General features: G+C 38.9%; 1 protein-coding gene across 10 annotated transcripts in view; it reads left to right on the forward strand.

The window, feature by feature from the left end:
* Positions 1–20,119, forward strand: part of PCNX2 (pecanex 2) — a 159,500-nt gene that overhangs the window by 62,698 nt on the left and 76,683 nt on the right. For all 10 annotated transcript variants that reach the window (XR_010830285.1, XM_066994046.1, XM_048047223.2 and 7 more), the window contains 5 exons: positions 5,643–5,752; positions 7,848–7,944; positions 13,550–13,642; positions 14,121–14,271; positions 17,659–17,800. Coding sequence is in view for 9 of the 10 variants with exons in the window: in XM_066994046.1 (XP_066850147.1) it covers positions 5,643–5,752; positions 7,848–7,944; positions 13,550–13,642; positions 14,121–14,271; positions 17,659–17,800 (593 nt within the window). In the remaining variant the exon portion in view is untranslated. The remainder of the gene's footprint in view (positions 1–5,642; positions 5,753–7,847; positions 7,945–13,549; positions 13,643–14,120; positions 14,272–17,658; positions 17,801–20,119) is intronic.

The raw sequence follows: 20,119 nt of genomic DNA on the forward strand, positions 1-20,119 counted from the left end.
ATTATTATATAGTGTACTTGGGGTTTCATCCTATGATTTGCAGACAAAATTTGGCTTGCCCAAAATGTTCATGTGGCTCTGAAACTTTTTCTCAATGACCTTCCAGCTTCTTTGCCATCACATTACCAGAGAAGTTTCTCTGTAATGGCTAAAATGCGTGTAGCACCTAAAAGATGATGGATGGCTCTCAAATGTTGTGCTAGTAGTGAATGGGCAAGTTGGAGCATATGGCAGGCTGCTTATATGTCCCATCGTATGACTTGATTAGAAGTATATGATGTGATGGGAAAAAAAAAAAAGGCCAAAATTGTAGATAGAGTGAATAGAGTATTACATCTAAAATTTTAACAGTTGCTCCAGAAAAACCCATAACACAAAGTGGCTGGAATTTCAGGTCTCCAGCTGCATATTTGAAACCTTGAGGACTTGTCTGACTATCAGGACAGGATGATATTCATCACAGGTGTCAGTCAAAGGCACATATTGCAAGAGGAGCAGATTTTCAAATCATGGTTGTGTCCTGGTGAGGCTGGTGAACAGAAATCGTGCTGTCTGGTGATGACTGTGAGTCGCCTGAATATATTTTTGGTTTACAGTCATGTTCTCCCAGTCAAGTAGAGGTGGTTTGGCTACAGCTTTCTGGTGCTCTGACGCATCTTTTCATACATCTTATCACATGGCACATCCATGTCATGAGTGGTAAGACACCAGCTGCTTCTCCAGCCTTACATACAACAATACTGTGTACTGTGACCTTGACTTCAGATAAGAGAGAAGATAAATGCCTTTGCTTCTGAAGTGCAAAGACGTGAGCTTCTCCTGGTTGCTTTGAGATTTTTTCATCTTCTAGACTTGTGTTTAATGATGTCATCACTCCTCATTCCAGTTCTTTCCAGGTCCTCCAAGAACTTTCGTTTAGTTTTTGTTTAACAAAAAGCTCTCAATCCTAGATATAGTTTTATTACTTCTTTGTTGTCAGTCCTTGGACTATTACATCTAATAGCATCACTTTTTTCAGCTTTCTGCTTTTTTGAAGCTATTGGGTAACAGAGTTTAGTTTAAAATTGTCTACATTCACTTCAGCCTGGCTTTATTTCTGATCTCAGCTTCAGTCTTGAACAGAAATTGGCAGCTCTAATAGCTACCTTGGCTTTGATATATGAAAGGGTTACCTCTTTTCCCTGGAGGAGATGTTTTTATTTTCAGATATTATATCCATCAGATTGGAGACGCAGGAACTTCCATGCCATCTATTTCACTTGAGTAGAATTGCCTGATGTGCTGATTTTTTGTCTCCCACTCCATCTGTTTTGTGTTTTTTGTGCAAATATGATTTTTTTAATATCTGTTAAATAAAATCAGGTATGCCTATTTTTTCAACCAACATTCGTTCTGGAATTTAGTCATCTTTATACCTGTCTTCAGCACCCAGTGTGTCAGTGTGTTGCTAAGGGACAGAGGAGCACATCCTCAAATCTTTCTGGAATCAGTCAGTCCTTCTCTTCTGCCTTCTGTTTCAATCAGCTGTTTTGGATTTCAAACTTAACCAGAGCCAGTTAATCATTTGTGAGCCTTTTTTTGTTGTTGTTTTTTAACAACTTAAGGAACTTCTTGTGGGTTATCTTAATCAGTTGGGAAAACTTTCAGATGTTGGACCTGGCTCCAAAAATTTGATTGATAATGATATGAATGTGTTCATATGTGGCACAGCTGCCTCCTCCAGTTCTGTAATATTTTTTTAAATGAAAGTTATATCATTTCCATTACCTTAAATCTGAAGAAAGTATTCTCTGGTAATTTATTTATCACTTCAATGGGCAGTTACTAAAAATCCTGTGAGTATTTTAAGCCATTCTCATCTTACAATTGTTGTAGTTTGTTTCCCTGCTTAATGAGTTCTAAACTCATTAATCAGAATAACAATGCTTCTTGATTCCTGTTTTCAACAACACAGGCTTCATCTGTGTACTAATAATTTTGAAATATGTGTCTTACGGTTTTATAATGGGAAAGTATTACAAGCATACATCTCCCTCTGTCTGCTAAGACTGTCCAAAACGTTTCTAAACAGCACTGAATGGGCCCATGTGTATACACAGAATTCCCGCATGTGTAAGTGACCAAAAATAGAAGTATAGGATTATTAGACAGCTTTATTTCTACTTGATAAAATGCTTCCAGCACTGTTGGAGGTTTTGAAGACAAGGCTCATCAATTTTATGTACTTTCCAATTTAGAGACCCCTGAGGTTCAAGCAAGAACTATTAGGAATGTTAATTTGGGAGAGAGTTGTCAGATATCACGTATTTCACTGACTGATGTTTGCAGCTGTAGTCAGACTTGCACTTCAGTTGTAACCTCAGTAGTTATGCTCTTAGATCTCTGTGTGTATAATAGAAGCTTCTTGTCCAGATATAATAGAAAAGTGTATTTTGTTTGCAGAATCTAACGTGGCCTGAGGTTACTTTTTTAGAAGTATGTCACTGCATAGGAATGTAGAAAACTGCAATTCTTGTTTAGGATAAACTCAGTATGATATGTAACGTGAGCATTCATGCCTCCTGTCCGAAGTCATTGCCCATCTCACTCTCTAGCCCAGGAATTCCAGTCACAGACTGAGACCCTGTTGAGTAAGGTGAAATACACACGTGCATGCACGTCCATGCATCAGTGCCATCCTTAAGGATTTTAAATTTTAGCAATGAAAATACAGCTACGGATGGCCGTTCGGAGTGCAAAGAAAGAGACAACATCGATCAAAATGGATAGCGCTATCTGTCTTGTGGTAGTTCATCACTTTCCAAGGTTTTGGAGGTCTTCTGGGAAAGTAAAGTTATGTTTTCTTTGATGGGAAGATAAGGCTGGTGGGCATCCCTCTCTAGAATATCTCTAGCAAGTTTAATGCAAGGGCTGTGAATAATTAACGATTTCTGGTCGTTAGTGTTCAATGGAAACAGAGTATCCATGGTAACATAGCTATCTTACAGTTAACATGGACTTGTTCTCTACAGGGTTACCATTTTCTTAAAGCTTTTTGGGCAGGGTGTTATTCCCTTTTACAGTTTCATTCAGATAGCGAGAAATGCTATCATCTATTTTTGAACTTAGAAAATATTTACTATTTAACATCACTCATGTGGAATGGCTGACAACAGGTGTCCTGCTTTTTGCATAATATGAGCAATAGCATAGATCCATGATGAAGCTGAAGAGTAGAAGTAAAGAGAAGAACAGAAGAAGATTGGTTGAATACTGATGAAATGATGAGAGAGTGGGAAATTAGAAGGTCTATGAGCTTTGTGGAGACTAATTCCTGTTGTTCTTCATATTTAAAAAAAGAAAAAAGTCACTGTGCAAAACATCTTCACCATTTCTTCCTTGAATTAGCATCGTTGAATGATGCTAATGCTCGAGCAATCTATAAAGTCTTTGAGTTTAGAGGACTGTTCTGTTTCAAAAAAAAACAAGGGGGAGTGAGTTAATAATACAAAAACCATACAACCACAAAAAAAAACACCAAGAATTCTACTTACTACAATGGTTCTGCTGTGTTCAGAGCACTCTGTCTCTGAAGTAGGACGTGATTTATTTTAGCATACCTTTCCAAAGATAAAGGTTTGTTACGTGCATTTTTTTTTAAGGGAAGAAAGAAGCAAAAGGGATAAATCATGTAGGACAGAAAGCTACTATTGCCACTTATTTTTAAACATACACTTTCCTCCCTACCTCTACAAGTGGTAAAAGGCTTGTAAGTTCAAAGCCACTTTTATCTTCCTTTTTAGTGGATTGTTTGGGGATTAGGCAATTCTGTGGTTGAAGGGGAACACCCCCCCCCCCCCCCCCAAACACTGTATCTGTTTTAACTCACCACTTTCATCCTTAACCCTGTAAGACCATTTGAGTTGTTTTAAAAATGACTACGTGAGTGTCTGCATCAAAGTCAAAACTCTATGTGAAAGCACTACATGTCACCTCAACCAAATGAGGTAGAGTAGGCAGTCAAATTCGTGTCTGGGTTGACAGATAATACCAGTTTCCAAGACTAAAACCTGTCATTCCTGTTTTCCCACTGAGAAGAATCATTGTCCAATTATTGACTATATTGTTTTTTTCATCTTTTTAATTTAAAGCTCTACCAGGCATCATTAGAGGGGGAGGAAAATGACAAAATGGAGCGGGGTGCATCACTGATGCTAGAGAAATGACACCTTTGTGCATTCTCAGCTTTTGTAAAACATTGTGTAGCATTGTTCTGGAAAATCCTGCTCCCTAGGCAGCAAATATTGATGCTTGTCCTGTCTGCCTTCCTAGCTCCCTGACAGCTGAGCTTTCAGGAGACGAGGGAGAGGTACTTTGGAAGTGGAGCACAGGCTAGCCAAACACAGAAGCTGCTCATAGTATAGAGAAAATTGGGAAGTAAAGAGCTCCTGAGACATTACTATGGGGAATCAGCCATGTAGGGTTTTCCAGTAGAAAGAGTGTGGAATGATTTCTCAAACTGATACATTTCAACACCAGATATATGGACAGGCTCTTTATAATGTTTTGCTTTTGTAAGAAGTTGCAGGGCAAAGAGGCAGTCGCACTACGTGGTTATGCTGCCCTGGAAGCGCAGTGCGTATTGGGATAGTCTACAATCCAGCCACATGCAAAACGTTTTGGCTTTAACTACTTTTCTACAGTGTCTTGAAGAACATGAATTTCTGACCTGAGACTGAGCATGGGAAAAGCTAAACCAAAATGTATTTGGCTCAGTACCTGGGAACAACTAAACAAAGAACAGAACTGGATGGCAAAGTTTAACTTGATCAGGTAGAAGTTGTGTGGAAGCATGGAACATGTCTAGTGAGTGAAATGGCTGTGGATCTGATCCACCAAGTTTGTGTGTCCTTCACAGCCAGAATTTCTGTCCTTTTACAACCAGTACTCACAAGTATTTAAGATTAATTTGTAGCTGAGGATGCCACAGATGAGGCTGGTCATGATAAGTATTCATTAAGCTTCCTATTCCTCCTTCTATTATCTCTAGCAAATTTTAGCTGCCTAAGTCACCCAGAGGTAATTTCTCATCTTGATTATGCTTAGAGTGTGCTAGTGAGTGTGTAAATTGTCTCTTCCTGCTCAGGGACAGTGGCTAAACATGCAGGGCCTAGATGTACCATATAAAGCAGCAGAAGGATTTAGGAGTGAGGTGCCAGGGACTACACCCCAGCTAGGTGGAACTGGCATTTGTTGCAAGCAAGCTGGCCACAGGTCAAGTAAATCGCAGAATCAATTTAGAGTTTAGATAAATACAGTGGAAATGATTTCACTCGCATCTCATTTTAATGAAAAGTTGCCTCTAGAGTTTCACTAAAGAGAAAAGAAAACGTGTTTTTCATGTACTTTCTTAGCTGATTGCTGATAATAGAGGAATTACAGTAGTATAATCACAAAGCGGGTCTGTAATATTGCAGTCTTTTTCACAATGATAGACTTTGAAATGATAAAGGATTGTCAAACCTTGGTAGATGGCATACAGATTTAGGTGATGTGCATTTAACGTTACATGCACAGCGTGGCCTACTTAAAAATGAAAAATAAAAAAATATAGTACTGCATTCCTAACTTGCAAATGCTCTGCTTTTTGTCCCCCTGTTCAGGAGCCCTGGGATGCGCAGCACATTCCAGCACTGTTTTCTGCTTTCTGTGGTCTGTTAGTTGCACTTTCTTATCACCTCAGCAGACAAAGCAGTGACCCATCTGTACTGATGTAAGTTGCCTGCAATTGTTGTTTATTGATTTCACTATACAGCACAAAAAATGTGGTTTGCTCAGAGTCATATCTGGATTTCAGAACTGTGGGGATTGTCTCCCAAAATTACTGTGGTGAGGTAGAAATTCCTCAGCACGTCTGCCTGCATGGTTCGTGTCAGTCCTGTTAAGTAAATGAAGTGCTGCAGTCAGATCAGCAGTAGGGCTGGTGCTCTTTACACAGCTCTTCCAAATTCTTTAGGGCAGATTTTACCCTCTGGGAAATTGCATGCTTGCCATATTGGAGGATAGTGATTTAGTTGAGGGGACTTGCAGACTTCTGGAATTACAGAACATTCATTGGGTGGCACCTTGGCAAGGAGAAAGGACTTCTGATTTGTGGGGAAGATGGCTTAGGGTCAGTATCAGTAGACAGTGCCTCTCCAAGATCAACTCTTCCCTTTTCTGCTCCGATATACTTCGCTAAAGGTAGCAGAAGAGAGTTTGTGTATATTGAGAGTGGATGCTGGGAACAAGGAAGATCCAAGGAAGTCCCAACATTGTGATCTGACAGTTGAGGTGATGTGAGAGAGGTCTTTAGATGCAACTTCTTTCCTGTGTGAGAGTTGTGTTATGTGACTGTTATGGGGGCTGTGGTTGTGCAAAAGCAGCTGGGCATCTACATGTATGGCTGTGGGATTAAGCATGCAAGCAGGTTTCATGCTGCCATTATTACCATGTCTTCTAGGATTCTGCTTCACAGGCAGCTTGGTCTTATCCTGGCATAGTGCAGAGAGCTTATGAGGAAATCCAGAGGCTCTCTCCTCTCAGTTTTGTGAGGTGTGTTGTATATGTCGTGAGGTGAGGCTCATAACTATATGAAGATTGTAGTAGGCTTGCGGTAAGTCAGGCTGGTTGGCCACACAGTTTTGTAAAGGAGGGCAGAAGTGAGATATTAACAGAAATGGGCTACCCAGTAAATCTCACTGAAGAGCTGATAAATTCTTTCTTCAACATTCAGAAGATTGAGGGAATCTGAAATTTAGACGTTATTAGGTCGTAGTGTGGCAAAGTAAAAAGAGCTGCTTATATCTACTGTCTTTATCTGAAGCCTACTGTGTCTTGCACTGGCATCAATTAGGCCTGGATCAAGTTCTGTGTAGGCAGCATGTAACTCATAGGCCATTATAGGATGGAACTCAGGTACAAAAGGAAGTAAAGCTGTGTGCTGTATTGGGGAGGTTTATTTAGCTTCAGAGTAGAATACACGCAGGTAAATTGCAAATCAGCATGTAAGTGTGAACTCTTTCAATTTTGGAGTAATTTAAATGTATATTTTCTGCCCCACTCTCCAGGAAAGACACACCAGTTCATTAACTTCCTTAATAAAGTAAAAACTTGTATTTCCTTAAACTTCTAAATCTAGCTCCTGATTCCATAATATTCTTAATCAAATCCTCAGCAGCTGAAAAAGTTGTTAAATATCTTGTTTAGGTTTATGTGTACAGCAACATCAAACGTTCTTTATGCAATCGTGATGAAAATGTATAATCCTTAAGAAAAAAAAAAAAGAAAAAGAAAAGAGGTTTAAGACGTTTTTTTAAACAGCTCTAAAACTTAATTAAAGGAAGTTAAGGGGATTGGAAACAGTGTTTAAAGGATGGCCTGTGGCATAAACTTCAAGATGGAGAAGGTAGCACATAAATCTTGAACTGGGGATTAACATGCAATTTATACAGAAATGGCCTCTCTGGCCTTTCTAATGTGGGTCTAGAGAACTCTCATATTGGTTTCAGCTTAGCTGAATTATTAATAAAGGGCATGAATACCACAGTACCCTCTTAGCTCATTCCTCTGAATGACACAGGCACATTGATTGGACTGCTCTGGTTGTGAGACTCCTTGACATTTTGATGAGGAAGCTGTACCCTGATCAAAGGTAGAGCTGGTTTGTATCAATCTCCAGCTATACAGAGATAAGATAGCTACTGCATACATGAGGAAGGAAAACCGTGGCTGTTCTACCTCCTCTGCTCCTTCCCCTGCTCCCCCCACTGCAAATATTCATGTCTGTTAGACATGTTCAGAAGTATCCTTTTTTTTTTCTTTAACAGGTCCCTTATTCAATGCAAATATGTGCCTCACTTTCTACGTCAACAGTTTGAAGATTCATCAGCAGATCCACTCCCAGAAAAGATGAGAGAATCAGTGGTAAGACCTTTTCTTTCATTACTTTCTGCGTGAAGTGTTCTCCCATCCATTTTCCCCATTGAGAAATCTTCTCAATATTCTTAATTACTAATTTAAATATTTAAACTACTAAAAACAGAAAGCGGAAGGATATCTGTCCTGTTCCTTTAAATCCACAAACTTAAACTGTGGGAAGTACTTCCAGACCTTCTCTTCAGAGAGGCCTGAAGGGAGAACTGGTATCCAGGAGAGGTTGATCTCATGGAGTTCATGTGGGAAGATCATCAAGTTTCTCAAAGTGTTAAGGGGCATTAGAGATTTCCTAGAGTCATGAACTGTCATGTTCTTAGCTGTCAGAGAGCCATTCTTCCTGATCACATCCTAATGCCTGCTTATGAGCATTTACAGCAAAGGCAGTTATTCCTAAAATCCTGAATACTTGCAGAATCAAGGAGCGCTCAGTGTCTGGGAGACAGACCACCTTCTTTGACCTTCAGACACAGCCTGAGAGTCAAAAGTGCCAAGGGGTACAGGCCACTAGTATGGTAGCTGCCCTGGCCTCCAGGTGTCCCTTCATATGGATGCATCTCTCTCGTATATCTTGTATCATGTGTGATGGACATTTCATAAGGTGTTACATAGCCTAAATTAAGCACATGAGTTTAATCCATTACATCAATATTTTCTGCTTTTCATTGCTTAGCTGCTGCTTAAATTATTTCCTACCAAGTACAATGTTAAATTGTTTACTATAATAAGGCCCACATAAGATTAAGTGATATGTCTGTTCCTCCTTGGCTTTTTTGAGCTTCAGCTTCTTGCAAACTGAGCCACACTGCAATGTGAATGTAGTAACAGGAAAAAAAAAAGGAAAAAAGTTTTTTGCTATATTTGGTGTGTAGATTTTTGCCACAAGTCATTGTCAGTCCACTCTTGTACACAGACACTGTATTGCAGATGCAATGGAAAGCTTCTCTTTCTCTGGTATTTATATCCCACTTGTATCTTTTGCTGATAGCACCCATTTTGGAGCAGTACAGAGTCTGATCTCATCTGTTCTGCAGAGGGACTCTTGCCAAGGGACCGAAGCAGTTAATACAGCTGTCCACTTAATTGGTTTCATTTCACAGTGCAGAGGGAAACCTTGAGCAATGCTTCAATACATTGAAGAAAACAACAACACAACAAAAGAATGAACAAATTCACATCTAAGATCTTGATTGTATTTTCAAAATGGAGTTATGCTGCTGACTCCAGACCTGTTTTTGTGCCAGTAATGTGGATAGGGGTCTCATGTCTTATATTCACACAGTTACCATGTGGGTCAGCTGTACTGGGGCCCTTCAGCCACTGGAGCTGAAGATGCAGAAGCAGAGGGAGGAACACTGTGGGACTGGCCACACACAGGACTCCATTTCTTCACCATGTTTCTTATCATGATTTTGCAAGCATGGTTTGGTGGGGTTTTTGTTTCTTTGTGTCTGCTTTTTTTTGGGAGATGTGTTTTACTAATTTATTTATTTATTATTTTTTATTTTTAATTAATTGGGATTCCTGCACGTTTTGCTCCCCAGGATATAGCTGGTTTGTGGGGATTGGCAATCTTCTGCTCTGTATATTTGACGCTCCATGCCACTGCTATTTCTAGACAGAGGCTGCTTTCTTTCAGTGTTGTTGGAGCTTGCTAGCTCTTCACCTTCCTTTTTTTTTTTTTCCCATATGTGTGGGTTTCCTTCAGTCTTTATAAAAACTATGAGCAAACGTGTTTGCTTACAATGTCAACTAGCTATGCTAATTCTTCCACAATGAGAATTCTCTTGAAGAACAACAGAGCAATTTCTGGTTAATGCAGGCTGTTTGTCTAGTCCCTGTGTTATCTGGTATCTATGTCTTAATTAAGCATTTTAACCAGTTTGCCAGGAGACTCCCCCTGTATGTAATAATATAGCAAGTAGTGAAGAATTGAAGCAGCAAAAAACGCATGTGCATCAAGTTTGACGAACACAGTCAAGCCACAGTCTCTACTGACTGGCCTCAGCAATAACAATCACGTGTTTGTCAGGACTCAACTGACTTTAAAAGCAAATTTAAATTCAACTTAAAAAAAAATAAATCTGAGTGCTCCTCTGTGAGTAGAATAATCCTAACCCCCGGCCAGTGCCAGTGATGTAAAAATGTGCCAGTGATGTTTAAATTCCACACAAAACAGCCAGCCCTGCCCAGGTCTATATATACATGTATGTTATGCATAACATGCCATTTAAATGAGGCCCTTTAAAATCAGAAATCCTGAGGCATACAAAACCAATTCACATTGTTAAGCAGCTGAAAGCAAACAAGGTTAATACTGAAAATTAATCTGTTGTATTCTGTAGTGGCTTCATATTAATGTTAGCAGTAATAAATACAACATCTCTAATGTTTAGTTACATGACCTTTACTATTTCCCTTTGCTTGAATAGCTGTGTAAGAATTGCCAGCTTTGGAAGCCTGAATTGTAAAGCAGCTGTGATGGATAATTGACCATTCAACTTTGAGAATGGAGCTTCCTACCATTATAATTAATTTCTATAGGCATCCACATGGCTGATTGCTAGATTAACCAGTGGCTTGAGGGTGTTAATGTGTTACATTCAAACCCAGGTTCCTTCCTGGCCTTTAATACAAACATCTAGATAATCAGTGAAAGGCTTTGTACAAAGCTCCAAAAGTGTAATCAAAAATAATAATAAAAAATCCTGCTATAATATGTAAAATCTCTGAGGCATTAAATGCAGTGTTGTTGGGTCAGGGTTTCTTTGTTGCCTTGACTGTAAAATGGAGGGAAAAAGAAAAAGAACACCTGCTTGCACCCCAAACCATAACACAGTGGTAATGACTCTCTCATTGAAGAGATTTAAACTGTGATCAGAGCCTAACTTTCCTATATTGGATCAAATACAAGAAAGGATTTAAGCGACACATTGTAGGGTGATTCAACATTCAATTCATAAGTGCCTGTGGTTGGGAATGGAATCCAAAGTCCCGCTAGATAGTTGGATTTAAATGCAGGATGGAGGACAGAGTTGTGTAGAGGTAGGCATGTGCTTTGCAACAGCTAGCAAGGTCCAAGGATGCCAAGTGCAGGAGAGGGTCCTGTGTCCCATCCATGAAAACTGCAGGAAGATGCCTTCACCACTCACTTTGAGTTTCACAGCTTTCAGTCCCCACCTGCTTTTTTTTTTTTTCTTCTTCTTCTGGTGAGCTGGATAGTAAGTCTTGCTTTAAAACCACAGGCCTTTTCCTGTGTGTTATGTTAATTTGTCAAAAGCAGTGAGAGAACCTTAAAAAGAGCACTTACAAAGTCAAAGATGGGAATTATCATGGAAATACCATGCAGTACAGTCTGTGTAATACAGTTTGCTCTCTTTGGTGAGCTGGCCTGAGCATGGAATGGAAAGCTTGGATGCCTTTTCCCCCTGCCCCCAATATCTATTATTGTCACTACTGATTTTATAGCTAAGTTCTTAATGTTTGATATAGTTCTTAAAACGGCAGCTTCTTCAGTCACATGATTATGAAAACAACTCAGCTGTCATTTTAATAGTAATCCTTTTTGCTTGTGGAGGAGAGCTTGAAAATATGATTGGCATGTGTTTGTTCTTATAAGCTTGTTTTAGATTATTGAGTAGTTGGATTCAGCTGCACACAAATGATACTTACTGAAGACTTTTCATAATACATCTCCACAAAAGGGCTGAAGTACGGTGCTGCATAAACCTGGCACTGCTCAACTTTCTCAGATACTGAGTTTTATAACCTCAATACTGCTGCTTTTTATTGCCTTTGTGTGAAGTAGCTTTAAAATTTTGCAAACGTTAAAAAAATATGTCAGTTATATGAGCTGGTAATAATTCCCTTATTGGGGTTTTGACCACAATTTTTCAGTACTGCTACATGTACTAAATCCCCAATATTTGCTAGTGAGAGAAGCTCTAAACTGACTGTAGAGAACCTGTGGGGATGTGTAGGGGTCAGAAGTTTGTTCAGTAAAGATGACCTTCTCTGTAAGGTCCCTAATGTGATTTTCCTGTTGCATATGGTGGCCAACAAGCAAGGGACAAGGCCAGCAGCGCTGGGTTCTGGAAAGATGGTTCGGGAGGAATCCGACCTAGCTCTCCTCCTGTGCCTTGTCCTGCAGTCCTTCCTGATCACGGTACTGCCTGAAGAGGGCACAGCCTGAGGAGTAGAGGGAGTGCTGCTCTTCTGCAAGGATGGCTTTCTGAGCAAACTGAGAAAAGAAAGGACAGGTTTTATTGCTTGAGAATTCAGCTAAACTGGATTGGAGTTTCATGGGACAAAGCAAAAGTACTTTTTGAGCCTGAAGGCTTTTTAGTCCTGCTGAATTTCAAAGGCCTGCTGCAGCAAGTGGAAGTGTTGATGCTGGTGACCTTTTACTAAGCATTTCTCAAAACAGACAGTGATAGGCAGCCTAAATATAGTGGTTGCTGCCAGCTTCCCCTGTAATTCACAGCCCTTCTGTTGTTCGCTTCTTCTACTTTCTTTGTTTATCTCCCTTATTCTTAGGTTTGCTATCACAGCATTATTTTATGTTTTCTTTTTCTTGTCTCTGATGAAATGAATGAAGGCTACCTAGATTGCAGCACCAGGAAATTGGATGTTTTTCAAATTCTAACAAAGTGTTGTATTCCACATGTTGTTTCTAGATGTCTTTGAATTAAAGTATAAGTCAGTATTTAAACCAAGAGCTACAAATAGTTACTTGTGTGATAACTTAGTACAAGTATTGAGTGCTGAACTTAAACATCCCTCTTATAAATCTAGGACAAGATTTTCATTTACTGGGAAAGACGTTTGAGTGACCTCTGAAGTACAATTCAGAAGATCACAGAGCTCAAAAGCTATCTTGTTTACTTGTTTACTGAGAATGACATTTTAATCACAAGAAAAATGGGCGGCTGGAAAGACCATGATATTTTCTAATCTTTCAAAACAAAATTACTCCTACTGTAGTTATAGATCTTTATATAAACGCAGACTTGTCCTTGCATTATCATTCAGTGATACCAGAAAACGCCTTGTCTGAAATCCATAAAGTCTTGCTGAAATTTGGCTTCTGATACAGAAAACCAGAGAATGGGACGTGTGACTTTAGAACATCAGAAACAGAAGTTAATATGTTTATTACGACATTGTAGAACTGCATGAGTCATTTCAGTAATGCAAGAAAAAGTAAAACTGAAGCAATCGTATTGCTTGCAAATAGGTCAAGGAACCAGAATTTTGATTTCCCAAACCAAAAAACTGTAACGTGAAAGAATTATATTCCTTAAACAGAATCAGACTCAGTATGAAAATGTATTGCTTTTATTTCTGCAATGTTAAAACCAAATTTTAAAATGTGGTTTAAAAGTAGGCACGATGAATTTAAACATGGTTACTTTGACAAATCTAGCATATGAAGAAATAATTTCACAAAGCAAGAGTGGAGAAAATACTTTTTTATCAGGGAGTGATGATTAGCCTTAACACAATGCAGACTGCGAGTACTTGAGAAGCGAGTCGCTTACTTTGACTAGTTAAAATAGTATTGGCTTGCTAATTTTGTATAAAATAATTTTCACAGAAAGAAATTTTGAAATCGGATCTCATTGTCTGCACAGCGGCTGCTGTTCTGTCATTTGCTGTCAGTGCCAGCACTGTGTTTCTATCATTAAGGGTATGTATCATTCCTTTATTTTTTTTCTAAGGTATTATCTCTTTTATGCAAAACCACAGGATACTTTAGCTGTAAGGAATAGAAATTGAGGAAAGAGAAGTTAGGGAAAATGTATTTACTGGCCGTGATAACTTAATGCTTTTTAATTTGCAGTGCAATTAGGTTGTGGATATTTGTATTAGGCAAAGTATTACTTATCTGGTGTCTCTTCCTTTAGTCCTTTGCATATCTGCACCTCTTTTAGGATATGCAACTGGGGAGACAGAAAGGACAAACCTGATCATTTACCTTTTCTCCTCCATTTAGGGGAAAAAGAAAACAACAATTGTTCATGCACAATACGTATTTCAAAACACATCCACCTGTGTAGTCAGAGTTTGAACATGAGTTTCTAAGTGCGCAGAAATACCATTTTAGGAAATGTTTTTTATATTTTTGCAAATTATAACCATTTTTCTTTTTTTCTCACTTGGCCCAGCCATTTCTCAGCATTGTCCTGTTCGCTTTAGCATGGACCGTGGGATTTGTAACACATTACATACTTCCTCAGCTTCGCAAGCATCACCCCTGGCTGTGGATCTCCCACCCCATACTTAAAAGCAAAGAGCACCAGCAACGGGAAGTGAGAGGTTTGTAATGAAATCTTATCTAAACAATGGATGCAGTGGCTTGCAGCTTGTCTTGATTTAAAAACAAAAAATCCAGAAAGAACAGGGCTGAAGGGATAATTTATGTTTTACATTTGATAAGATGCCCCATGAGCCTTTTCTTCTCAAGGCTAAACAGTCCCAGCTCTCTCAGCCTCTCCTTGTGTGCCAAATACAACAGTCCTTTAAACATCTTGCTGGCCCTAAGCGGCCTTTCATGAGCCGTCATTTGATCTGCTTTTTTTTTTTGATTTTATATTACAATACTGTTACTTGTGTTGCCTGATAAACTGGCATTACAAATAATTTTAAAATTTAAATTTAAAGATTACAATTGAAATTGAGGTAGAACTATTTCTGCTTTCTGATATACAATTATGCATCATTTGGACAGCATGGATAACGCAAGTTAGTTTTGATTTCCATCGTAACACTTTTAGAGGAACTTAAAAATTGAAAGAAACTGTGAAAATTTCTTGATGACTTGTTCTCGTTTGTCTGCTGGCTTTAGCAGTGGTGCCCTGACACCAGTATCTGTAAATATTTTAGTATACTGGGGTCTGATTTCCTGTTCTGATTTAGTTATTTCCACAAGCAGAGAGTATACTTTGAGAAGGACAGTTTTTTTCCCCTGGCTCTCATCTTGTATTTGCTACCAGCCAAAAGCTTGCTTGTCATTTTTTGATGGATCCTGTGCCTTAATCATTCTCAATATATGTTCCTGAGGTTTTTGAAGACCATGTTGTCAGAACACAGTCTGCTGAGGGACTTTAATCTGTTCAGCTAGGCAACAAAAGAGTTCAGATCACTCTCTGCAAAAATACGCGTTAAGGATTTAAATTTTCTTTTAAAAAATGTGTCTTTCGAAATGATTACTTTCCAAACAAGGCTTGGTTATGAAAAGGTACCCAAGAGACATGATTGAAGGTTGCCTTTCAACTTTTACTGCAATACAGCAAGGAAAGCGTAGTAGAAATATAGATGTTTTTAAGGTTCATATCCAATTGAAAACATTGTTCAGGGCTTTCTCTCCTTGATAATCATGAAGTCTGATGTGTACCTAAGTTTCATTATTACATCAACTTAATCATAAGACATTACTGTAGGTCTTCTTTGCTTTGTCCCTGATTAAGTCTGTCTTCATTTTTCAGAAAACGTTATTTTCCTAAATGCAATGACTCAGCTTTTGAAAAGGTTGAGGTCTACATAGAGATATGCCAGACTGATCTCCACAGATGGGTTTTCTTCTACTTTGAGATCAGACGCATTTCACATGGTACCTGCTACAGGCAGCAGGCTTTTCTGCTTCCTTTGCAGTCCTCATTTTATATGCAGTCCATTTCCTCACTTTGGGGTTTAAATATTATTGCAATGCTATGGTCTTCTGTGTAGAAAGCAGGAGTTTAATTTATTTATTTATTTGTCTATTTATTTATTTATTCCCCAGTCCCTCGGGCTGCTGCAGAGGATTTTTATCATGTTCTGAGATGAGAGGCTGAGGAGAAAAAGTTGTGTAATCCCTTTGATAGATATGTCTGACAGGCTGTCTTCTTTCTTTTACCCTGTAAGAAAAATGTAGAAGCAGAACTTAAAGGTTACCTTTGTGTATAGCAGAAGGAGGTTGGAAAAGAACTGTATCCTGTATTTTCAGGTGTGAACAGTAACAGGACAAATACACAAAGCGAGGGGTCTGTTAGCACTATTAACTGCATGTAATTTCATTTTCAGCTTCCTAATTTTTGACAAGTGCAGTTCTTATGGTAAGGATGAATGATTGCTAGCAATTAGATGAGCAGCTGGTAATGACAATTCCACAAGTTTATTCTTGGGTTTGTTTCACAGACTTCAGATGAGTCGTTTGGACTTTCAGGCCCTCCACAATATAGCAATTTTCAGAACGGTTCTCATGACGCACCTATGACAGAACTCATTTCTTGTTATTATTTTGTATAACTGCAAGAAGAAAGACTGAGCTTAAGATGTGTGAGCTTATGGGACAACAGATGTGTAGAAAGTAATGACAGACTGTGTGAGAAGGCCTGAAGCAAAAGATTCTTAGATTCTCTTCTCCTCCTTCCCCATCTCTGCTCTTACACCCCACAGACTCTCATAAGCCATTTTCAAACCATCCACTTCTTTCCCTGGGTCCTCTGAATATGTGTGATTTTTTTCTCTCTGCATTGTCCATACATGCCTTGCCAAGTCTCTTTCTGCTCCTGTGGCTACCTTCCTTTTGGTTTATTTGATATGCACATCTCTTTATTCAAGCTCAAGTTCTTACACAGAAATTGGCTTTGGGCAGCCAGATGAAGTTCTTTAGAGCATAGGAGCTCTGAAAGCAATTTGTAGTTCGGGAGAAGGAGAGAGAGTAGAGAATAAAAGCTGGGTTCCAAAATAGACATCTGACTGTGTGTGTATAATCTTAGGAGGTAGCCTGTCAGCCTGTTGTCTTTCTCTGTCATTGAGAAGGTGGTGTGTGGCTGCATGTGTGTGTATACATAATTATTCTCATTTCTGCAGGAAAGAGTGTTGGAGATTCAGTAGCTGGTATTGTTATTTCTGAGTCAATACCAACTTCTGCCTTTTTGTGTTTGCTGTATTTTTCCAATAACCTTGTGTAGATGAGTTCAGTTAAGAAGAAAGATGCTACTGTTTTCCGTACACAAGTGTTTCTGCACTCAGTTCACCGAAGTTCTCACAGCACTTTAGTTGCACAGAACATTCAGTTCTTGTTTAATGTTCCCATTAAACCTGTGATCTTGTTAGAAAAGTCTACTGCAGAAGAAGATATTCTTTACTGGTGGGTGACGTGATCCTGGCAGATAGTTTTTATGACAGCTGTTCTTAAGGTGTCTTGAGAAACATCTGTGACAGTGTCTAGCTCCTATTACTTCTTCAGTCTTTAGATCTCAAAGGGTATTTCATTTTGTAATGAGGTCAATAATACTTTGCAGTCAAACGAACAGTATTTTGTCACTTGGAGAGAGAGGCACAAAGTTCAAATGAGGTTCCTGGTCAGAGCCGGAGCTGGAGAGGGCCTCTCCAGAACCATTGCATTACTAAAGGTGCTATTTAATACAGTGACTAGTAATTGAATTAGGTAGAATCTGCCATTTAGCATGTGCCACCTTTTATTGTTTCTGAGCATTTTCTCATGCATGTGATTATAAGAAGCAAAACAGATACTCTCCAAATTCAGAGAGCAAAATGATTTCTCTGTTGAAAAAAATATTTCTTTGTGTAATGAATTAGTTGGTTGATTGTATTTATTAATATGAACTAACTCGTATTGTTACTTCTACTGTATTGTAGTGCAAAAATGCTGATAATTTGATGAAATGGTGTATTATCTGAATTTTTTTATTTCAGATGCTGCTCATTTGATGTGGTTTGAAAGACTCTATGTGTGGCTTCAGTGCTTTGAGAAATACATCTTGTATCCAGCTATAATACTGAATGCCCTCACCATTGATGCTTTCTCAATTAGTAAATACAAGAAGCTTGGTACACAGTAAGTTGATTTGATTATAACTCATGGCATGTGATTAGTATACTATTCGGATTTACACTGAAGACTGAGAATTGAAATTTGTTTCTGAAATAAGTCTGCTTTTCACAATTTTCCTTTGTGCCATTATTAGTTCAGTATACAATAATCATTGGCTCTGCTGAAAAAGAAAAAAAAAAAGCTACCATAGCACATGCTAAGGCATGACTCTAGTGAGAGACAGAGAAATTAAAAGATTAAAGAGCTATATATAGATATATATGGAATGTCTAAATGTCAATTAAAAGCAAGACGCACTATACTAGGCTGCAGGTGTCTGATGGGTATAAACACAGTGGGGTAACTAGAATTAATCAGATGAAAATGAGAAATCTAGGCTGGATATCAGGAAACATTTCCTAACTGAGGATTGTTAAGACTATGGCGTAGCCTCCCAGAGGAATTATCGGCAGCTTCACCACTCAAGTCAGACTAAACTGAATAAAATATTCAATAGTGTTGAATGGCAGGTAGTCCTGCATTAAGAGTGGTTTTAGGAAGATAGGGATATGCTTTTTTTTTTTCTTTTCCCAAGTCTTGTCTCTGATATTAAGCAGAAGTGATCCATGGACTCACAGTATGATTCTTGCAGAGACAGCCTTTTATGGTAAATATTTTGGTTGGTGACTTACCTACTGCAGATATTCAGCAGGCTTAGTGACTGCAGTATCCCCAGTGAGCAGAATTTCTGCAGTCTTTTTATCAGAATGACAGTGATGCAGATGATAAAAACAAAGAAACAGCTTGTGTTCAGGAAGGAAGGTTCCAGCACCAGGAAAAACTGCTGGGGCAGGGAGAAGTTCCTCAGTATTAATAATAATTTAGATTTTTGACTTTAAAAATTAGATTTAAAAATTAATGTAAAAATGCATTTTTTGCTTATTCTTCTCTCTTAAAGGATAACACAGCTTTAAGGACTAATTTTTTTATGTAGATAGATTTTTATAAATACATTCTCTGCTAATAGGGGCTAAACCTAGTATAGGATGTTAGACAGATTTTTACATATATTCCTCCCAGACTGCTGCTTTTCCAGAGAGACTCTCAGTAGTCACTCAGATGGGCTGTGTAGTTCCCTATTGACCTTCTTCTCCTGGGCACTTGGGAGATTCTAAGGTTGATGTGCTTCAGGGGTTTAGGTGTGTTATTCAGGGTAGGTCTGCATTGATGACCATCACTGTGTTTGGTTCTGCAGGGCTGGGAAAACTAAAACGTAATCAAAATGCTATTTTTCAATAGTTAGCAGACGTGAGTGAATACATGCACAGAGCAAATATGTGGAGTTTAAAGGGCGCTATTTCTGCATAGTCATTCTTCAAAGCTAGAATTACACTTTAAAGTATCACCTCCCTGAAGCCTTCAGAGGTAGTGAGTCTGTCCAAAAATCTCGAGATTAAAGAAAGCAATTACATTTGTCTGCCTCTGATTGTTTAGCCTGTAGGGGAATAACATGACAATCCCTTGCTTCCCCATCCTCCATGTGTATGTGTGATCACCTTGGATTTAAATTTACCTTTTAGCATGCCAATAAAAATAAAATTCCTGACTGCGGTTTCAAAGAAGTTCCACTCAGATATGCCCAGACTTCATCAAAGAGATGCTGTGACTTAGGGAGCTAAACCCTGTGCTGACAGTAGTAGAGCTATAGAGCTGTAGCTCCTTTCAGACAGTAAAGCCCATGGGTGAATGCTGGTGTGTCAAGACTGCTGCTGACCTTGGTGGTACAAATTAGTTTGGGCTACGTTTACCCATGTGACAGCTGCATTAGTGGACTGCAAGGAAGATGAACTCTCGTTTTTTTAGTCCATAAGGTACAGAACTTGGCTTTCCTGCCCCTTGTTGGCTTTCTCCTGATCTGCTGCCTCTGGTAATAGGAACAAAGAGGAAGGAGGGATGGAAGTTGACACATAGTCTTCTGTCTGCTTTCTGTCTTCACTGATCTTCATGTCTTTCCTCCTTTTTCTCATAACTGAGGCTGCAGCACTCCCAGTATCCCCTTCTTCTCTAGCACTCTTTAATATTCTTCCTCCAAGACTGGCTTGTAAATGCCACACACAAGACCTTTGTCCTCAGATCCTACCTCTTTCTCCTCAACTCTTTAAGCATTTGAAGGGGCCCTAGATTCTCCTTTGGTCCTTCATATGCCATGTTACTAACACAGAAAATATAACCCTCAGTATATAAATAGCTATTTTCTTTTGTTGGAACACTTCTTAGTTATTTACCACCCAAGGATCAGACCGTATCATGCTGCAGAGAAGGGAAGGCACACTCCTTTTCTGT

The sequence above is a fragment of the Anser cygnoides genome, chromosome 3, assembly GCF_040182565.1.
Source record: "Anser cygnoides isolate HZ-2024a breed goose chromosome 3, Taihu_goose_T2T_genome, whole genome shotgun sequence".
Lineage (NCBI taxonomy): Eukaryota > Metazoa > Chordata > Aves > Anseriformes > Anatidae > Anser > Anser cygnoides.